This window comes from Talpa occidentalis, unplaced genomic scaffold, assembly GCF_014898055.3.
Source record: "Talpa occidentalis isolate TD23 unplaced genomic scaffold, MPIMG_talOcc4v2.1 talOcc4.12, whole genome shotgun sequence".
Taxonomy (NCBI): Eukaryota; Metazoa; Chordata; class Mammalia; order Eulipotyphla; family Talpidae; genus Talpa; species Talpa occidentalis.
The window spans coordinates 61,646,339-61,667,495 of NW_023601212.1; the positions used below are offsets into that span (position 1 = coordinate 61,646,339).

A 21,157-nucleotide genomic window follows, 5' to 3' on the forward strand; every position below is an offset into this window, starting at 1 on the left:
GCAGCGGTTGAGCGCTGGGTTGCGAAGCTGCCCACAGCCTCTGCAGCACCGGTTCGATCCCCGGCTGCTCCCCGGCCACCAGAGGAGGGTCCCACATGGCGCGCAGACCTCTCCTGCTGCCCGCTGCTCCCCTCAGCAGTGTACTTCGGTCCTTCTGCCTGCTCTGCTCCCCGCTCTGGCTCTGGTGAATTCTCTCACCCTCCCGCACTTCTGACTGTACCCAGTGCTTATATAAATAAATAAATAAATAAATAAATCTTTAAAAAAGAAAAAAAAAAAAAAAAAAAAAAAGAAAAACCATAGCCAAAAAGATCAGATATCAAGACAGGGAGTTTAAGACAGCACTAGAGTTTTGACAGTACTGGAGTTTAAGACTTACAGTATCTGTAAATAGAGGGGATTAGTGACTGAATTATTAGATTTCCTTCTTTTTTATTTTTTAAAGATTTATTTGTTTATGCATACAAGAACCGGGGTACAGGCCAGAGGTGCGGGGGTGAGAATTTACCATAGACAGAGTGGGTAACAGAACAGGCAGATCAACTGAAACACACTGCTGAGCGGAGCAGTGAGTGAGACAGGAGAGGTCTGCTGTGCCATGTGGGTTGCTCCCTAGCCAGCCGGGGATTGAACTCATGCTGCAGAGGCTGCGGATTGCTTAATCCCTTGCACCACCAGGGAGGCTGTGCTTAATCCCAGTGCTGTGCTTAATCCCTTGCACCACCAGGGAGGCCCTAGATTTCTTAAAGCTCTGTCTGGAAGCCAAGTGCTTTGGATATGTTATTTTAGGGAATCAAAATCCCTTTGTACTTCATTTAAACAAACCAGGTCAATGATAAACTGCTTACAGTTTGTGCGTAGGGGTGCTAATGTCTATAAATGTGCTAGCAAACACATGAAAATGACCAATGTTAAGAGCCAGATCTAGGGCCTCCCAGGTGGAGCAGCGAGTTGAGCGCCACACTGTGAAACTGTCCGCAGCCCGGGCAGCATAGGTTCAATCCCGGCTGGCCGGAGAGAATCCCACATGGTGGTGCAGACCTTTCCTGCCGTGCCTGCTGCTCCCCTCAGTGGTGTATTTCTGTCGCCTGCCTGTTCTCCTTCCCTGCTCTGTCTCTGGTGAATCCTCTCACCCCCCCACATCTCTGGCCTGTATCCCAGCTCTTGTATAAAAATAAATCTTAAAAATTAAAAAAAAAAAAAGCTGAGATTTATTTTTGGTCAACTATTTTCTACATGCAGCACTGCATTATCAGTCTTCGCTTCCTCTTGGATACACTGTATTTCCAACATGATTCTGGCTACCCCGAGAATAGGGTCCATGACTGTTATGCTATCCTCTGTGACAGCATTTACCTTAAATAAGCTTCACGGTTTTTGAAAGTCAGAAATCAAGTTTTGGATGATGTTTTCCCAGCGCATAATGTAGTCTTGATCACTATTTTTGGTACATGACAAGACCTTTTTGCTTCAGATTTCAGGAATGGATTAGAAGCTCCAAGATTCATTATTTAGAGAATACTTTATTAGTCTCTGTAATCAAACCCATGTAGATAAGACCTTACATATTTAATACAGTGTGTTACCCCTGTACAAATGGAAAAAAATTATGTTTAACGTTTCTAGACCAATATGGCTGTTAATTTCTGTACAATGCCAACCCAACACGGTACAACTGGGATACTTTTTCCAAAGTTGACAGCACAGCTAATTTCCAAAAATTCAAATTATATATATATGTATATATATATATTTATTTATATAAAAAGACCAATAGCAGTATGTTATGCATCAATAGCAGCAACAGCAACAGCTTTTCCAAGTTCTGCAGTCATCTGAACAAAATTATAGGGACAGCTAGCACACTATTAAAAAAGGAAAAAAAGAAAAGGTAAAAAACAAAAGCCCCCCAAACAGCAAAGTTCTGTTACTGTTGTGGTACCTGGCACCATTTTTTTTAATTAGTTTCTCAATCATCATCTGGAAAGAAAACATTCTAGAATAACGTCATTAAAAACAGCTCTGATAAAGCACGGTCACTACTACGTATCATAAAGCAGGTACAAGGTATTTTACATTCACAGAGGTATGATACAGTACTGTCCTACATCTATAATACTAGAGGATACAATTAAAAAGGCATTATTTGAGACTTGATTCTGACCATTCCAGCAGAGGGCCCAAAGGATGTTATGACACAGCAATGGTAAAGAAATGCACCTTTCATTAGCCGTACTTACTGCTCTTCATGAACATCAGCTAAAAACCGTTACCATTTAATAAAAAAAAAAAAAAAAAAGAAAAAAGTAAAGAAAAACCAAAAAAACCTCCTAACCATTGGATTCATACAAAGATGACCGAGTGGAGGCAAGCAAGATTCAACCAAACTATTATTTTACCAGCTCTGTCCTGTGTGAATGCTAAGAGCTCCGTGGAAGAAAGGAGATGTCAAGTAGCACTTCAAAGCTTCGGGCCACAACCAACACAGCATCATTTCAAATAGAAGCAGTAGGCAAACACTGCCCATGTGATATGTTCAAGGATGCTGATATCAGTAATTCATCATCGCTCACTCGTCCAGGGAGAAGGGGAGATCAGTTACTGTACTTTGATTGTGTTCAACTCAACCACCATCACCATGTTACAAAAATAGCAAGCTGCCATAATAAAAATAAGGCTCCTCTATCCAGCACCAGTTATCTTCAGTTCTTCACCACCAAGCCTACAAATGCTACAACCATATCCAAAGAACATAAGGGAGCAAAGAAACCACATCTGAAGTATTAGCCACACTGTTCATGCCGAGCTATTCCTTTGCAGTGTTATTTTTTCCATATTTCTGATGTTTCATCTAACCAAAAGGATTTTAGTTCTAAATTGTATGCACCAAAGGCATTTGTGCATAATCTGTATAGAAATTTTGACTGAAGATGCATGGCCATCAACAGAGTGCGTGCTATATAGTAGGTGCAAGCTTGCAAAGCCTCACTGTACTGGTGCAGCAGCTGTGTGTCAGTGTAAATTGCGCCTATGTCCCTTGTGCATCTCAAGCTCTGGACAGGATGTCACAGGCCATTTGACCCCTTTGGCTGCTGGCATTATCTGACTTCATTTCTCCCTCTTCCCCCCTCTTTCCTCCCCCCTACCCCCTGCAATAATCCATAGCCTTTAAGATTTTGTTTCTTCAGTTTTGATGGCCTGAGGTTTGATTGGTCCAGTTCTAACAGGTTTGGTGGCTATGGTGGCCGCAGGGGGTGGCTTTTCTTCTACTTTTTCCTGACAGACACCAGGAGGGTCGGTCAGTGTTTCAGGAGGTTTACTTGAATCATTGTCCACTTTCTGGGCTTTGCCTCCTATCTGTTTGCTCTGTTGTTGTTCAGAGAAGAACCGCTGCGTGGACTGAAGAACCTCTGCTCTCTGTTTTGCCTTGAAAAATGAGAGACAACAACTGAAAATGCTGCCGCATCACGCAGGCCTGTCAATCAATTTCAATTCAAATTTTTACCAATCACAAATCAGTTTTCCCCACGTTGGTCTGGCCCAAACCAAAGGTACCTCATTGAGTTTCAGCTTTTAATGGGTAGATCTCTTCCTATTTTTGAAAATATTCCATGTAACTTTTTTTAACATTTGAAAGAACAGAACCTCCTCCCACCACTTATAAATAATAAATAGAAATTGCTGCTGGCTTATATTTTTTCTGGGACAAGCTTATCGATATCAAATGTTATTTAGGGAGCCTACTTGCAAATTCAAAACATATAAGTCACACGTAAAACTTCTAGTCATCAATATGTGGTCTACAATAAAATGAAAAGGAAGCACTTATATTGTGGCATTACCAACACCTAGGACCAAATGTCTTGTGGCTGAGTCCTCTTCCCACAGCTCTCTTCTGCAGGGGAAGAGCATCAGAAATTAGTAACTACAACTTCACTTGATCACTAAGTTCTGATAGCTCCTACCACATTCTGAGCTGGTAAAATAATTTCCTAGTTTTATCAACCATGTGTCCCAAGAACATACTTACGTCAATCTGTAAATTATACCACTGTAACAAACACAATTAAAATGTAAGCTTCTATGCCTCTCGCATATAATAAAAGCCCTTCATATGTTCTACAGATAACCTGCATTGTTTCGAAGATCTGGAGTAATTGAAGAAATTTGTCCTAATTCCCACCCCATTTGGATGATGAAACTTTAATGTCATTTCAATATGGGAATGCATGAAAATCAAGTACTAAGGATCCAGAAGCAGAACTAGAATCCTAGGCCAAATTGTGTCCAGATGTTTCCAGGCATACTAGTATTTTTAATAGTTATGAAAATATAGAAATCATAGGTGTACAGCTTTAATAAATGTAGATAATATTTAAGTTTCACTCCAGAGTAATATTTCAATTTGATTACTCAGGATCAGAAACAAAGGATGTCAATCCAGAAAATGGCTGACATTTTAGTTAGTCAAAACAATTCTCTAATAGTATCATTAAAAACATGGTTTCAATTCATAATAAAACATTAGCTACAGAAATCTCTTTGAAAGCAGCAAATTTTCTTTGTTCTGGTCTGAGTGATAAAATAGGCACGATTAATAAGACCTTTAAAGTCAAGTCTAAGTAAATACAGAAATAAACTGATTCAGCTGGCTGTACAGGCAGACAGGTAAGGTTAAAAACTGTCCCCACACAGACTCCTAAAGGCACTCTTCTACATTAGCAAACCTTACATTTACCAGTGCCTTTTATCATGAAGGATCCCAAAGTGCTTTTTTGACTTCTTCATCTACAACTGTACAATCTACTGTGGCATATAGCCATTTTGGATGGCAGGCAAAAAAGGGGTATGGAAACAGCCTGAGAAGAAAACTACTTGGATGACTCATGAGGGAAGAAAAATTAAGACAGGTAACATGTCTTACCCACGCCAGAATTTTCACATAACCATGAATTATGTCTTAAGTTTGGGAATGGAGGGGGGAAGAAGAGGAAGGGAGAGAAAAACAAAGGGATTAAAAATGAAAGAAAAAACAAAAACAAAACCCACCCAAAATGAAGGAAGCCTATAATTCCTTTCTTTTTTGCTTTTCAAAAAAATTAGTGGCTAAACTCAGATTCCCTCAAGTATTTTATGAGCAATGCATTGGGCCAAAGAATTTAAAATGTTAAGTTGTTTGGTGACTGGGGGTGGGGTTGGGGGTGGTAAAAAAAACAATAAAAAAGGAAAAAGAAAAAAAAGGTGGGGGAAGGGAAAAAATAAATAAATAAAAAAAAGGGGAATGAATAAAAGTAGCTTAATTAAGTCTGCTAAGACAATAAATGCCTGGATATACGGTTATGGGTCCAGAGGCATCTTCAGACATGGTTCAGAGACAGATTCTTGCTCTGTTTGGCTGTTAACACTGTACTAACCTTCATGTCTTGTTCAGCCTTCAACGCAGCCTGGGCCTGATTACCTCTGACTCCAGATAGTGATCCACAAGGACCCCTGGCTACATGTGGCAAACGAGCATGGCTCATGAGGCCTGTGGTCAGCGGAGGAGGCATCTGATTGGCCAGTGCCATTGGTGGCCTCTGAACAGGCGCTGGGAAGGTGTTAGTATGTGGGGCTCTTACCAATGGAGGGACCAGGTTAGGCTGAGAGAGAATCTGAGTGAAAAAAACAAAACATACAACATTGAACTGTTAAAAAAAAAAAAAAAAGCCAACTAGAAACAGGTTGGCTTATCCCAGAGTAAATCTGTGCCCATTCTGCCAGTGAAAGGAGGTATGTGGTCTTGTGCCATGCTAACATAGGGACTAAGAACACAGAGGCCATGCTTGGAGAAACTAACAGAAAAAGTGGGCAAAGCATGCTAAGGCACTTCAGTTGGTTCTAGCATTTCAGGTACAAATTGTGAAGGAGACAGAAAGGCATTAAGATATTTTTGAAAAATATGCAACTGCAGAAAAGGCACACATCTATACCAAACACATTCTGACGATAAATGAAATACTAATTCAACAATACATGTTTTGTCAGGAACCAATTCTAGTTTGTGAGAGTTCTTAACGATTTTTGTTAGCCCCCCCCCTATGACTGGCAAAGGGAAGTGAAGCCAATATTTTTACAAATATATTAGAACATTTTTTGGAATTTTACCTCGAAAAGAGTTATCTTAAAAAAAATTTAAACCTAAAAAACTTTAAGCACTGGGACCCTTCTCTGAAAAGTCAACTTCTTCAAAAAGATAAAAGGAACAGAACTAAAATAAATGATCAGAGCTGTGTGGGGAATCTTTTGACTGTTTCTAATGTCTGCTTTACAACTGTAAAGTTACTACCTGTGTCTAGCTTAAAACTGCAGAGAATATATTTGAATGTCATAAATTTACAGTTAAATATAAGAAACAGTTTCTCATTAAGAACTGTGCTTCTAAAGTGGTTCACATGGCAAAATTATGAAATCAGACAATTAAGCCAGATTAGCGATTGTTTGCAGGTATATAATACTCATTTCTCACTTATATCTGCCCACCTGGGGTGCAAACTGTGTAGGAAATGGTTGTGTCATTCTCACAGTGGCAGGGGCTGACTGGAACTGCTTCTGATAGACAATGCTGTTCATTTTGCTGGACTGGCTGTTCGGACTTGTGGAAGTAGCCCTTGGAAAGAAGCCATCACTGGTCAGTACGGTAGTGCCACATACATAATGCTGTTAGAGTTTTAGAGACATTGCTCTTGGTAGATTCATCATACTTGGTAGCTGATGAAAATTTACCAAGGGAGTTACCAAACAATATGGTAGGAGCGACACTGGAAGGGCAGAGGTGAGAAAGGATACTAGCTAAATTTGCCCTGTATTTAAACAACTTTCTTAAAATATAGGACAGCAAATACATTCTTAATTTAAAAGCTTTAACATTTTAGACAAAACTATCAGTGTTACTGTGCTCAATAAGGGACTGGTAACATATTATGTATTTAACAAATAAATGGTATTTAATTATTTGGAAATTCTTTAAGCAATTTAAATGCCCATTTTACCGGAAGGGACTAGATGTTGATGTGGTGCTTCTACCGCTGATTGGAGGTGTGCCTGGTTTTATATCAATGCCACTTCCAAAGGCTTTTAATTCCATTTCAGACATCTGAGAAAAAGCATAAAATAAACTTAAAATTTCTTCAATTCCATTACTAAGTGTTATGTTTAGTATCCTATATATGAAGACAATCTAGCAAAGAGCAAAGAACCTTATTATAAAAATCCTATAATTTGGTTGGAAACACCATGGAATTATTAGGACCAAATGTGTGGCTAGAAAGTCCAAAAGAAGGTGCAAATCCAACTCATTCACAAAATTTGTGAATTCTTCATTATCAGGAAAACCCCAGAAGGGGACAGACACAATAAAAGTAAACAGATAAGAAATGGCAAATTTTTCTTCACTTACTTTTCCTGTGGTTGCAATCATGCTATGCTGAGTTCCAGCAGGGATTAATCCTCTGAAAGGCTGGCTCACTTGTGCAGGACGACTCAGGCTCTGGGCCTGGGCTTGTGGGGTGGTATGCTGTAATGGGGGCTGAAGAGTCTGAGGCAAAGCAATTAAAGGCTGTCCTGTAGATCCAAAACTAGGCAAGGAAAGTTGGGATGCTGGTAAAGGTACTGTAACCTAGAAAATAAGCAAAGAGAAACTGTTGCTATTTGCCTTTACCTGTGGTAAGTATCGTTATAACTGTACATACAATTCTTCAAATAATTCTGAGTAAGATTTGATACAATACATCAATCTATTAATGTATTTCGCTTATAAATTTCTGCTTAGTGACTATCTCTACTTTTACCGAAGGTGCACAACAGATTTGTAATACAGAAACGATGTAACTGAAATGTCATGACTATCTTTGAATTAATCCATAGGATCATCAAAGCATCATGAAAGATAACAAAACTATGGAGATAAAATTTAAGAAAGTAGTTATAACCTCTCCAATTAATTTTTAGTGTTTTCAGGGCCAGTCAAAAAAAGCTTTGACAAGAAGAAAAGTAACTTTTCAGTTTCATATAAACAATGTTTAATTTGAACATCAATAATATTTATGAATTGCCAACCCTTAAATTAGCCAACAATATTGTTATGAAAAATGACTAATGATTTGTTTCTTTCCTACAGTCCTTAAATTTTAGAGTAAGCTAATGTATGACACTCACTGCTACAAAAAGAGAGTTCTGAAAAATTGTTTTTCACTGTATTCATATAGTTATAAAATGTGCGTGTTATTTGTACTGCCATGATTTGCCACACTGTCCTGTGGATTATGCTGGCCAGTGTGAGTGGCTTCAGTGTTTTCCTTCACTGCTGACACAAATGGGTAAAGTGCCTGTTACAATTGCATTTAACTCTGTATTTTGGACAATGGTTTTCAAACATTTATAGTCAGGGAATTCCCTTAAATAAATTATTACATGGAAACCCATCAAAAGAAGGGGTAAATATCAGAACTAATTCAAGGGGGGATGGGGACAGGAATGTTGTGGGACAGAAGCATGTTCTACTCCCAGTGGACATCATCGAATTCCTGGGACAATACAGAGATCAGTTTGAAAACCACTGTACCAGCTGCCTGTCTCAGTTCTATTTAAATTTCGCAACAACAACAAAAGCAGTAATAGTAATAAAGAAAATTGAGGAAATTTACCATGCCATAGTTTACCTGCTGGAGAGCACTTGGTGACTGGGCAGTGTTATAAAAATTTGTCTGACCAGGCTGTTGTACTTGTCCAGAATAGAGATTTGAAGCCTGGGTAAGATTTGCTCTAGCCTAAAAAAAAAAATTTTTTAAAAAATCGTAAGATTGAAAATTTTCCAATTCAGAGATTGAAATTATTATAGCTCCAAAGTAATCATTAAGAATGTTAGTATTAGATACTTGGGAATAAACCTAAAAAAAAAAAAGAGGTGAAGGACCTATACAAATAAAGCTATAAAACACAAAGAAATGGAAACACATCTCCTGCTCATGGGTTGGAAAAATTAACATTATCAAAATGGCCATCCTACTAAAAGCAATATACAGATTCAATGCTATTCCAATAGGTTTCAATGACATTTTTCAAAGGAAAAAAAAAAAAAGAATGTTAGTATTAGAGGGCCTCCCTGGTGACTCTAGGGGCTAAGTCTCTGCACTATCACTGCTTTGGCCTGAGTTCAATTCTTAGGTAGGGAGCTACCCATAAGGCGCATAAGACCTCTCCTGCCTCGCCTGCTGCTCCTCTCAGCAGTGTATTTCACTAATGTGCCTGTTCTGCTCTGCTCCCCCACTCTATCTCTGGCGAATTGTCTCACCCTACCCCTGTACCTCTGGCCTACACCCTAGCAGTTTTTCTACGCAAAATTAAATTAAATTAATAAAAAACAAAAAAGAATTCTAACAAAGATTTTCTGAATTGTGTCTTCTAACATTAAAAGAAAAAGTTTCCTTAAATAATCTGCTGCATGGAAACATATGACAACACATGACCTAACCTCTGCCTTACCTGGAGAAGGTGTGTATCAATCAGTTGGGAACCTCCTAGTCCAGATGCCTGACCCAGCTGGTGTTCATACAATATAGGGATAGGCTGAGTACTTGAAGTTTGTTGAAACGCAAGACCTGATTGTGCCTTGGCAAGTTCCTGGTGTTGGACAGCTGGGAAGTTGTGGATGGCAGTACCAGAAAGTACCACAGATGGCTGGGATAGACTGCTTTGCATAAAAGCAGGTTGAGATCTACATACATATGCAAGAGAAAAGACTGTTAGAATTTTACCTTAAATCTAGAAATCTTAAGGATAAATATCCCCAAATGACCAAGCATTCTAATTAGCATAGAAAATACAAACAAAGGTAGACCATACAGATCTTGTCTAAGGTACTAGTTTCAAGATTTAGAGCCCCATACAATACAGCTCCACATGTTAAAAGTTCTGAATAAAGGCTTGCTCCCCCTCAGAATCTGTAAGGACTTCCCCCCTTGAATGACAGCGTTTCTCTACTTGTGTTCACTGACAAATCTGCTTGTTTTCTCTTTGGTATTGACATGTTATTCAAATTTGTAGCACCAAAAACACTGATTTGTATTTCATTACTTTCCTTTTCATGTACTTCACACAAGAGGACTGGAGACCTCTGGGAAAAATCAGAGCAGTAGTTCACATCAGAATTATCCATGAAGGTTCCATAAATAAAAACCAATGCTGGAATCTAACCTTTGATTTCCCGGTTATCTCTGGGATGGAAACTCTAATCTGTACTCAAGAAATTGCTACTATACAGAATAAGCTAAAAAGAATAACTAAATCAAAGTGGTGGACTAAAGATAATACCATCACCAGATAACATTATGCTTTGTTAAGGTTGACACATGTGACAGGAACAAAAGTTGTGAAGTAGGAGTGCTAGCCAGGGTAACAAGTAATCTCCATAATTGTCTATTTACAATTTACGCTCCAAATATAAAATGGGAAGACAACATATTGTTATGATCAAGCTAAGTGACAGAGTAGGTTCAGAATATAAATATGTAGGTACGTATAAATATAATAGAAATTAAGGTACATAAGTAATAATATAAATGCACTACATACTACTGAAGAGTATCTAATCAAAACAAAAATGAGAACCACATTTATAAAGTTCTGCTCATTTAAGAAAGTTTAATTGGCTGAACACAGCTTCTTTAGAATATAATTTATGTAATCTAAAAGAAATAGCAATCAGCTATCCAAAAAGATAAACTCTTGCCACTTACGGCAACATGAATGAAGCTGGAGGGCATTATTCTAAGTCAGATAGAGAAAGATAAATACCAAATGGTGTCGCTTACATGTGGAACAGTGAGATACCAAACAAAGGATCAGATGAAGCCAAACTGAACAATGGCTAAAAAGCTGACTATGGAACTGAGGCTATCTGAGTGGAAGAGAGAGGAGGGGCAAGAAAAAAGCTGGAGGGTGCACAGTGGACAATGGGGGTAGACTATGGGTGCTTTGGTGGTGGGTATGGTACAGTAACAACACCCGAAGGGAGAGATTCTACACCTCTAAAACACAACTATGTAAAGCCAATGTTACCTCAAAAAAATGAAACGAGCAACACTGAAACTGCCGAACTTAAGTTTCGAAATTCTATCTGACCCGCTTCAAAAAATTTTCTAAAAGCAAATGTGTAACTTTGCAACCTTCTTAAACTGAATGTCTAAAAGTGATTTATTTTTCTTTTTGATGATTTAGGGTCAGTAGCATGAGTATCAAGGCAGCAATGTCATAATGAGGACTGAGCTACCCTCCATCACTGTTGTCATGACTGTTACTCTCACCTTTCCAGTCTCATTAAGTTGAGATGAGAGACACCAAGGGCTGAATTCAGGGTCTGCCACTTATTGGTAGTGTGACATTAGGTAAAAAACCCAGCCTCTTTATGTCAAAGGGATGGCTTCCTCTACCTTGCATGGTTTTGTTAAGACTAGACTGAATTACATGAAAGGCTAAATGCTGTCATATATAAAGTAAACTCAAAAAAGATTAGTTTTTATCCCTTCCCTAATTACAAAGACAACTTACACGGAATCTTCAAAAATTAAGGTTTTCTTCTACACTACACAACATACACGTCACCACTATTGCTATTCTTTGTCTTAACTCTTCTCGCTTCTATTACCCTGGAACCACCCCTTGCACCGTTCTGTTCTCTGCCATGCTTCTGCTCTTAGATAGAGCAGGCTTGGGTTTAGAATTGTCAGTCACCTGATGGTACTTAAACTTTTAGATCCTTTATAGCAGTTACTTTCTGTGACTTCCAATTGTTATGGGATTATTGTTAATCTATTTCAAGAAGCTTTAAAGCTTGTTCAATAAAGTCCAACTGAAACTACCAGTGACTGAGGTTCATGACATATAACCAACATGCTTAAATATATGATGTTATTTAAGGAGGTCACTCTAGTTTTGCGGGGGGGAAGGAGCAGTAAGGATATCACAAGAAGGCTCAGCAGTACTAATTCCTTAATGCTGCAAACTTAATTTTAAGGCTTTTACCTGTATGGTTGTAGTGAAGAACTGAATAATTCCTGAGCCTGGGAAACAGCAGGTCCAGCACCCAAACTCAGTTGGGCTTGATGTTGTCCTTGCAGTGGTGCATAAATAGGGATTGGAATCTGCTGGACTGAAGTTGGCTGCAAAATCATGAAAAAACAATATATGAAGCTCATACACACAAATCACAACCGTTGGGGGAAAAAATTGATATATGAATAAAATAAGATTAATGTCACTGAACAGCTTCCTTTTAAAACAAAACCAAATGCAAACATGTAACCCTTTCTTTCTGACTCATTATTTCACATCGTTAACCATTAAGCTTTGGCAAATTTGGGAGCTTTAAAACTTTGCAATTTGCATATCAAGACATTACTGGTTGTTCCAAGTTAATAGAACATTGTAACTTCAGAGAGTCTTATCATTTGTAGCCCCAGAGAAATATTTCACCATAAAAACTGTGAGAAGGAAATACAGAATGGGAGAAGTCTGAGATTTACCTGAGAAAGACCTGGTTGGAAGCCTTGTTGCTGAGCCAAGGATGGTGGAGCCAATCGTGCATGTTGAGTATTAAATAAATGACTTGTGTCCATATAGAAAGCAGGAATTTGAGCTATATCCCATCAGAAAAAAGCAGTATTAAATGTTTAGAAATAATAACTGAAAACCAAATTTTGAGGCAGATTCAAATAAAGTGGAACCTCTGAAAATTGTCATGGAAAAACTAACACTACAAAGAGATGTAAATGCAAAAAGATGCGAAACTGCTGGCATATTTATATATGTAAATAAAAACATAACTCAAGTGTTTGTGAAGGCATGGAATAACAGACATCAATACAGTCAAAACTGGTAAAAATTTCACATAATTTACAACAATAGAAAATGAACCTACCTATCAAGCCAGCAAATCACTCTAATTTTAAATCTACCTATTAGACTTTAGCAAAATATTTCAAAGGAATTGCTATTCAAAAGAGTATTTCAAAAGAAAAGTGTAAACCTATTTATACTTTCAGTTTTGGTAGTATAGATTAAAGAGGTTTTATTTTTTAAAAGATTTATTTTATTTATTTATGCATATAAGAGCTGGGGTGTAGGCCAGAGGTTCAGAGGGATGTGAGGATACGCCAGACACACAGTGGGGAGCAGAACAGGCAGATCTACTGAAATACACTGCCGAGGGGAGCACTGGGCAAGACAGGAGAGGTCTGCTGCGCCATATGGGTCATCTCCCTGGCCAGGGATTGAACTCCTGCTGCAGTGGCTGCTCATAGCTTCAGAGTACTGAGACTTATACCACCAGGGAGGCCCCCAAGAGAATGTTTTTCTAAATGTGTTTTATGTATCAACTATTTTGTAATTTGCCGTTTTTACAGAATAGTATGTTTTGGAAAACTTCCCACGTTGTTTTTAAGTTGTCACCATTATAACAGTGAAATGAATCAATATACTCACACATATATCTCTGATTAACTTCAACTGTGCGATAAGATTCTTATTTATTAAACTACTACTATAGTTAATACTTACTCATAATATAGTCTGAGATACTTAAGAAAAAATTATGCCAATTTACATACTCACCAACAGTGTATTCTTCCCATTGAAAGGCAACAAACAGCCTCACTGTGTTTTCTTATTTTGAAATTAAATCAAGTGAATGTTTTTCAAACATTTATTTACTACTTAACTCAGATTAACATTGTGGTATTTAGTAGGGACAAGCTACCATGAGCTCCCTACATAATTTTTTTCTTCTTTGCTATTTCTGTTACATCTCCATGAACTTTTATTCTCCCCTCGAGTTTGAGATAGTTTTATAATTTGGTCGGCATAATAGCAAATGTATAAATTATCCTTCAAAGTACTAGACACCAATTTGATCTAATGGGGGGAGAGGGGGAGGGAAGCATTTAAAAAGTCTTCATTTTCTAAATTTTTCAATCCTAAAAAAATCTTACCTGCGGCAGACTGAGAAACATAGACTTGTGGACTCTGTTGTTGCTGGGCAATGAGGGAAGGCATACAGCTCAGCTGTGAAAAATGACTTGCAGAAGGCAGGTTGCTTGTTTGTAATTGCTGGGGTTTCACTTTACAAATATTTGGAGGGTCCGATGTGGTTGTAGATTTTGTACTCAAAGAAGAGGTAGTGTATGTACCAGCTCCTACATTTGGAAGAGGGATAGAATAATGGAAAGATGTCACATATTTTAGTGTTGCTGTTCATAATAAAATAACTCTGAGTACTAAACAGAAACTGGAAAATTAATGTTTATACCTATCATGTACTTATCTACTGCCCTGAGGCCAAAGTGTCCCTTACACTTACAAAAGGAACATATCATTAAGTGTTAAGTCTACAAAACCCAGAGAAATATAGTAGTAGAGATTGAAATAAGGAAATAAAAAAATAAAGCTCACAAAATGAGACCAAGAACCTACACGTTAACTTAAAGCTTAGCATTAAACTAACATTAGTCACACGCACAAAAAAAAGATAATCAAGAGCTTCATTTATTAATGGCTAGGCGTAAATATAACAAAGAAAGTCAAAATACTATGGCTTAGAGAGGAGTGAGGAGTGGAAGGAAACTGGACCTAGAGCAAAAAAGCAGTTGGGTTCCAAAGGAAGAACTGGGAACCTTTCCAGTCATTGTGTTTCCTAATATTTCCACCACATTCTCCTGGTTCCTTTACAGCCACATCCTCACCCACCCAAAAAAACTGAAGTCCAAGCTAGTAAGCATTAAGTGAAAGATGCCTAGGCAAATAGATGGTGGGGAGCTTCAAAGGTTTTTAAATAGGGAAAAGACATATTTGGGACACTCTTTAATTTGAATCTCTAGGTTTGCCTTTACATTTCTGATACCAGATAATATAAAAATAACTATAGTACAACTCAAAGATCAGTTCTTTTGGTATTCAACATCAGCAAAGTATGCCAGAATACAGAAAAACAATTCTACACTCCCCAATGAAAACAAGTCAAAGAAAGTATATTCTTTTCTTTTTAAGTTATAGGGCATAAATTTATTACAGAGTAGTCAGCTATTAATATAATGAAAGCAAACTTTAAAAATTTCCCCAAATAGAAATGTTTTTAAAATTTATATATATATGAAACTTTTTTTCATTTTTCTTTCTTTCTTTTTTACAATGTTTGCTTTTTTTTCTCAGGTGTAGTCCCCACAGAATTTCCACCACCAGTTCACTCATGCGCCATCACCACAATTTCCTTGTGCTCGTACCTCTCTCATTTCGATCCCTCTCCCTCCTCCTCCTCTGCAGAATGTCTCTGATTTATAGTTGTGTTTTTGCTTTGTTGTGTTTTTTATTGTTATTTTTGCCCCCTAATGCCTTATTGGTTCTCTTATATTCCTCCTATAAGTGAGACCATCTGCTATTTTTCTTTTTCGTTCAGACTTATTTCACTGAGCATAATCCCTTCTAGCTCCATCCATGTTGCCATGAATGTCATCAGTTTATCTTTTTTGATTGCTGAACAGTATTCCATTGTGTATATATACACACTACATATTCTTAATCCAGTCATCTATTTTTGGGCATTTGGGTTTGTTTCTAAGTCTTACCTACAATAAATAGTGCAGCAATAAACATAGGGGTACAGGTATTCTTTTGAAATAGTATTTAAAAAAAATAATTTAAATGCTTTTAAGTTTTTTTTTTTAAAAAGATTTATTTATATAAGAACTAGGGTACAGGCCAGATGCGCAGGAGGGTGAGAGGATTCACCAGAGACAGAGCAGGGAACAGAATAGGCAGACTGATGAAATACACTGCTGAGGGGAGCAGTGGGCGAGACAGGAGATGTCTGCTTCGCCATGTGGGATTCTCGCCGGCTGGCCGGGATCGAACCTGCACTGCAGAGGCTGCAGACAGCTTCATGTGCAGCGCTTAACTGCCTGTGCCACAAGGGAGGCCCTGAATTAGTGTTTTTGTGTCCTTTGGGTATATCCCTGGAGTGGAATTGCTGGGTCATAAGGAAGTTCCATTTTTAGTAAAGAGGAACCTCCACACAGCTTTCTATAGTGATTGGACCAGTTTGCCTTCCCACCAATGTAGGAGAGTTCATTTTTCACCACATCCTCTCCAACATTTGTTGTTGCTAGTTTTTTTAGTATGTATCATTCTCACTGGTGTAAGGTGATACGGCATGTGGTTTTTATTTGCGTTTCCCTGATTATTAGGGATGTTGAATATTTTAAGAAAGTATATTTTATGGGAAAAGAGCTTCCTTTGCTTTTGAAACACTGGAGAACACTGGGAAATGCAAATGGCTGTTTTCAACAGAACATAGTAAAAGGGTATACTGTTCTTGAAATATCTCCTGTGATTAAGAACTATAAATCTCCCAAATGGGGTAACAGTTCAATGAAAGGATTACACAGTAATGAAAAAAGGAAAACACCTTCTGATGGGGGATGCTGATAAATTCTCCTTAAAACAAACAAACTGGAAATTCTCTACCCCTAACTCTTCATGGGGATATGTATATCTGTATCTATCTCTATATATAAAACCAATAGATTTAGGTCAGTAGCTCCTTCCAGTTAAGATATAGATCACAAAAAAATTTATTTTTCTTTTTTTAAAAAAATATTTATTTATTTATGCATACAAGGGCTGGGGTATAGGCCAGAGATGGGGGTGTGGGGGTGGGCTGAGAGGATTCACCAGAGACAGTGGGAAACAGAACAGGCAGACTGACTGAAATACACTGCTGATGGGAGCAGCGTGCGAGGCAGGAGAGGTCTGCTGCACCATGTGGGCTGCTCCCTGGCCGGCCGGGGACGTGCTGCAGAGTCTGCGGATTGTTTCATACTATGGTGTTTAACCCCTTGCGCGACCAGGGAGGCCCACAAAAAATTTTAAAGCTGTGTTACTGTTATTTCTGAGCTGATAAAATTAGTTATGTATGGGTTAAAAAACAAAACCAAAAGGTGAATTTTACAGACAAATTCAGAGGAAAAAGAAAAAAATCCTTTTACCAGTTACAATTAGTTTCTACAATGGGGGAGGGGTAATAAAAGAAGGTTCAAAAAAGTGTTTTAGTAGGACATCAATATTTTCCAAACTAACCAAAATTGAGAGAGGGCGAGAAAGGGGAGGGAGTGAGAATGGGGTGGAGTTTACAAAACAACTATCTCATGCACAATTTGATATCTTTCATAGTTCTCAACCCGACCCCACATTGGGGAGGACATTAAATAGGAAATAACCTTAAGAAATTTTAAATAATTTAAGATATTCAAAGTAAAGGCATAAAAAACTTCTACCTGACAGTGACGTTGTTGGAGTGACTGAAGCAACAGGAATCTGAGGCATTGACGCACTTGAGAATGAATTGTAATTAGCAGTGCTAGGTCCACTGGCACTACTGCTGACTCCACTTGCAATCGGAGGTGCTGTGGAAGTTACTGGGGATCCCTTTTCTCTTACATTTGGAGAATTCTCCCACGCTTTGCGTGCAGACTCCATCTGCAATAAAATGGACACTTTTAAAAACAAAATCACTGCAACAAAACGTATGCATACATATGCAAATATGCATCTATATTTAAATTCCAAATAAAATTTCCCAAAAACCACAGAATAAAAAATTAAGAGCCCTAGGATTTTCAGACCTTTCACTTTCCACTTTATGTTTGATCCTCTACTCAAACTGGGAGGAAATGGACTCTGATGATATCTTTACAGAGTTTGTAGACAGCATGCTGACAAAAGTCGTAATTCCTGCATCATCTAAACATGAGTCCACACCTCTACCAGTGAATAAAGAAACAAAAAAATGCTCTTATTAGACCGACTGAGACCCAAACTCTAGTAGGAAAAGGCACCGAACTACCTTGGAAGAAAATATCTGTCGTGTCTCGTGTCTCCCCCCTTCCCCCATGCCTTCTTACTTTGTAAAAGCAAATAGTTCTCAAGTGGCAGATGACAGTTATCTTTTGTTTGGCTGTTTTAAACTCACGGTGTCTTAAAAAGGCATGTAACTAGATGGGTTTTAGGCTTGAGTACAGTAAAACACTTGGTTTTACATCCAGAATCTCATCAAGCAATTCAGATGCTGGCCACTGCCATTTATGGCTACTGGTTTTCTTAGTCTACGAGTTTCTTAAAAGACAGTATCAGCCTTACGTCAATCTAGAGCAGTTCCATTCAATAGACATATAAATGCAAGTTTCTAAATTTTAAAAAGTAAAAATAAAGAGGTAAGACTAATTTTGACATTTTATATTTACTATAATTTTATGTAATGAACATAAAGGTTGGAATATTTTAATTCTTTAAAAAGGCTAACATTTCAGATCTAGCATCTATTTACATTTACATGTAAATCACACCCCTCAATTTGGATTAGCATCCTTCAAGTACTCAATAACCCAGTGAACTGGAGAGCACAGAGGTAGATCCTTGAGCTATCCTAAGGCTACTCTAACAGAAAGGGGACAATAGGCTGAAATAAAAAAATTCAATATAAACAATAAAATTCAGTTGTAATGACCTATATAAGGCTGCCCTTTTCACAAGTAATTTTTAAAAAGTTGTTAGGAAATTTGTAGGTTCTTGAAATAGCAACTTTATTTTTCTTCCTATTGACTTTTTAAAACACATTAAATATAATTTAACTTTTTCTAAAAATAAATCTTTTTTTAAAAAATTATTTATTTATTTGTACAAGCACTGGGTACAGTCAGTAGCGTAGGAGGGAGAGAGAATTCACCAGAGTCAGAGTGGGGAGCAGAACAGGCAGAAGGACTGAAGTACACTGCTGACGGGAGCAGCGGGCGTCAGGAGAGGTCTGCATGCCATGTGGGACCCTCGTCGGCGGTTAGGGACCCTATAAGTTAACTCTTTCTTAGATATTAATGTCACTTTAAATTCAGAAATAGAAAACACTGATGCATGGTTGGGGCTATCTGGTCACAATCACCTGGCTGACTTTAAATGTGTTTAATTTTAAAACGAAAGTCTTAGATTAAAAAAAAATTAGGAAGTGAGCCACAATGCAATTTGCTTGGACTATTTGAGATATAAGGTTTAGAGAAATTTCAGAGTACAATGTCATTTATACCAGCTTTGTTGTGCTGAGAACACAGAAATTATAAGCAATCTTGTATAATATATAGCCATGTATTTGGCTTCATTTCATATCTGAAACAGCAAGAAAATTTAGTTTCTATTTTTGGAAATTCAAGGAAAGTAAAAATTAACTACACTCATTTCCCCTCCCAACCCCAGCAAGAACCCAAGTCAATAAATATCTGTATTATATAACTTTTACTTTATATATCCCCCAAATAAAGAGGTATCAGAAGTAAACATACAGAAAGTAGAGGTCTTAAGTTAATGTGATTTAATTTAAATTCATTTTAATTCTAAATGTATAAGATTTCTACTAGTGCTAAAAATATTAAATGTAAGGCAATGTGCAGTGGGATTTTCTGAGACATTAATGACAGGACAAAGTAATGTTATCTGCCTTATGCAAAACTGATATTGCTTTGAGTAGTATGATGGTCAAAACCACATATAAAACACGAGATAAGGAACAAAGAATGAGATAACCATTCAAACAGAAAACAACAAAGGCTGAACACGCATTGGCAGTAAACACTAAAGACTGGGTAAAGATAGGGTTGACACAAAGAGAGGAGGTGATCTTATAAGGTTTTATCATCTTGCACTATAAAAGCAGATGGGGGACAAAGAAACAAATGGTCAGGAGACTAGAGATTCAAACAGAAGCAACTGGCCACATTATAAAAAGACTTAGTTTCCCAATTTCCTGAAGACAGTCAAAAAGATTCACTGTCAACCATTGTGAAGTATAGGAGTCCTGCTATGACAGGCTAAGTATTTGCCCAGATCATAAAACTGAAGAAAGAGCACCAATGAAATAAATGCATTAAAAAAAATTCCTCACTTAATTCTACATCTCGGCCTTCTGAATAACTAATTTTGAGGCAACAACTGATTTTAAACTTTTTAAATAGCGTAATTGTAAAAAGCATTAGCAGTTCAAAATTATAATCAGATTTAAAAAATGATTATGATATCAAAAAGTTAAGTTGTTTAAAATAAAATCTCCTTTGCCCCCTTATCACTACCTCTAAAATATTCTAATTACTACATTGCATTCATTCAAATCCACACATGACTTATAGGAAAGACAGAAAACTGACATTGTTACCATTAACAGTATTTAGGACTAATATATCCAAACATTATTAAGATCTCTAATAGGAACTCAGAATAAATAGGGAATATAAATGCTCTCCTGTATTTTTTAAGACAAAAAATTCACAAGCATAATCAGCCTCACTTTAAATATGAGGTATCAAGTCACTAAATGGAATCAGAAGCTAATACAATTTTAAGGTCCAATTTGACATCACTTAATTTCCTCAGTTTTGCATGTTGCTTATCAAACAAAATTAGTAAAAATACCAAAAAGACTAGTGTTAACTATGTCCCCTTGCATGCAATAATCAAGGACCCTTAGAGACAGATGTCGTACATACCTTGAAGGTGAGGCTGAAAGTAGTGGGAGGAACTGAAGTTAGGCTGGAGCTCTGTTGTATAGTCTCCCTCTTAGGGAGGGGAAGGGTGTTGGGCAGGGGCACCTGAAAAGGTAGGCAACACATATCACAATCTAACTAACTAAGTCTGCCACAAAAGCCCCATTAAAGATAATGCTAATATATGCTAAGGGTGTTTTATTTTTTATCAGAGCCAGCAAGAATACAGGATTACTGAGCATTACATTGTGTTTAGATGTAATAAACACATCTTACATCTAAGATGTAAGATGACTTTGGACATCTTAGATAAGACTTCTGAAGAGAAATATTGTCTTTTTATTCATACGTTGACAGAATGTCTGTCCCCAAAATAAGATAGATACTTGAAGACAGTGCTTTTCCTGTTTCAAAGTGTCTACAAATCACCTGTTTAAATTCAGATTGTGACACATTTAGTCTGGGGTAAGGCCTGAAATAGTGCATTTTGAATAAGCTCCCAGGTGACACTGATGCTGCTAGTCCTGTGTAGCAAAGCTCCAAGGGAAAGCATT

At 37.5% G+C, this 21,157-nt stretch overlaps 1 protein-coding gene across 12 annotated transcripts in view; it reads right to left on the reverse strand.

The window, feature by feature from the left end:
* Window positions 1–1,212: 1,212 nt before the first annotated feature.
* The window catches only part of PRRC2C (proline rich coiled-coil 2C), an 87,288-nt gene continuing 67,343 nt past the window's right edge, over window positions 1,213–21,157 (reverse strand). For 5 of the 12 annotated variants that reach the window (XM_037506491.2, XM_037506494.2, XM_037506492.2 and 2 more), the window contains 12 exons: window positions 20,607–20,708; window positions 17,358–17,559; window positions 14,022–14,225; window positions 12,558–12,670; window positions 12,058–12,194; window positions 9,520–9,751; window positions 8,682–8,804; window positions 7,436–7,654; window positions 7,029–7,132; window positions 6,520–6,646; window positions 5,415–5,651; window positions 1,213–3,426 (listed from right to left, as the gene is read on the reverse strand). In XM_037506491.2, the coding sequence (XP_037362388.1) occupies window positions 3,169–3,426; window positions 5,415–5,651; window positions 6,520–6,646; window positions 7,029–7,132; window positions 7,436–7,654; window positions 8,682–8,804; window positions 9,520–9,751; window positions 12,058–12,194; window positions 12,558–12,670; window positions 14,022–14,225; window positions 17,358–17,559; window positions 20,607–20,708 (2,058 nt within the window). In that variant the 3' untranslated portion in view covers window positions 1,213–3,168. Of the gene's footprint in view, window positions 3,427–3,842; window positions 3,896–5,414; window positions 5,652–6,519; window positions 6,647–7,028; window positions 7,133–7,435; window positions 7,655–8,681; window positions 8,805–9,519; window positions 9,752–12,057; window positions 12,195–12,557; window positions 12,671–14,021; window positions 14,226–17,357; window positions 17,560–20,606; window positions 20,709–21,157 lie in introns of all 12 variants that reach the window. The other 7 variants (XM_054693479.1, XM_037506493.2, XM_037506499.2 and 4 more) reach the window with 7 other exon arrangements.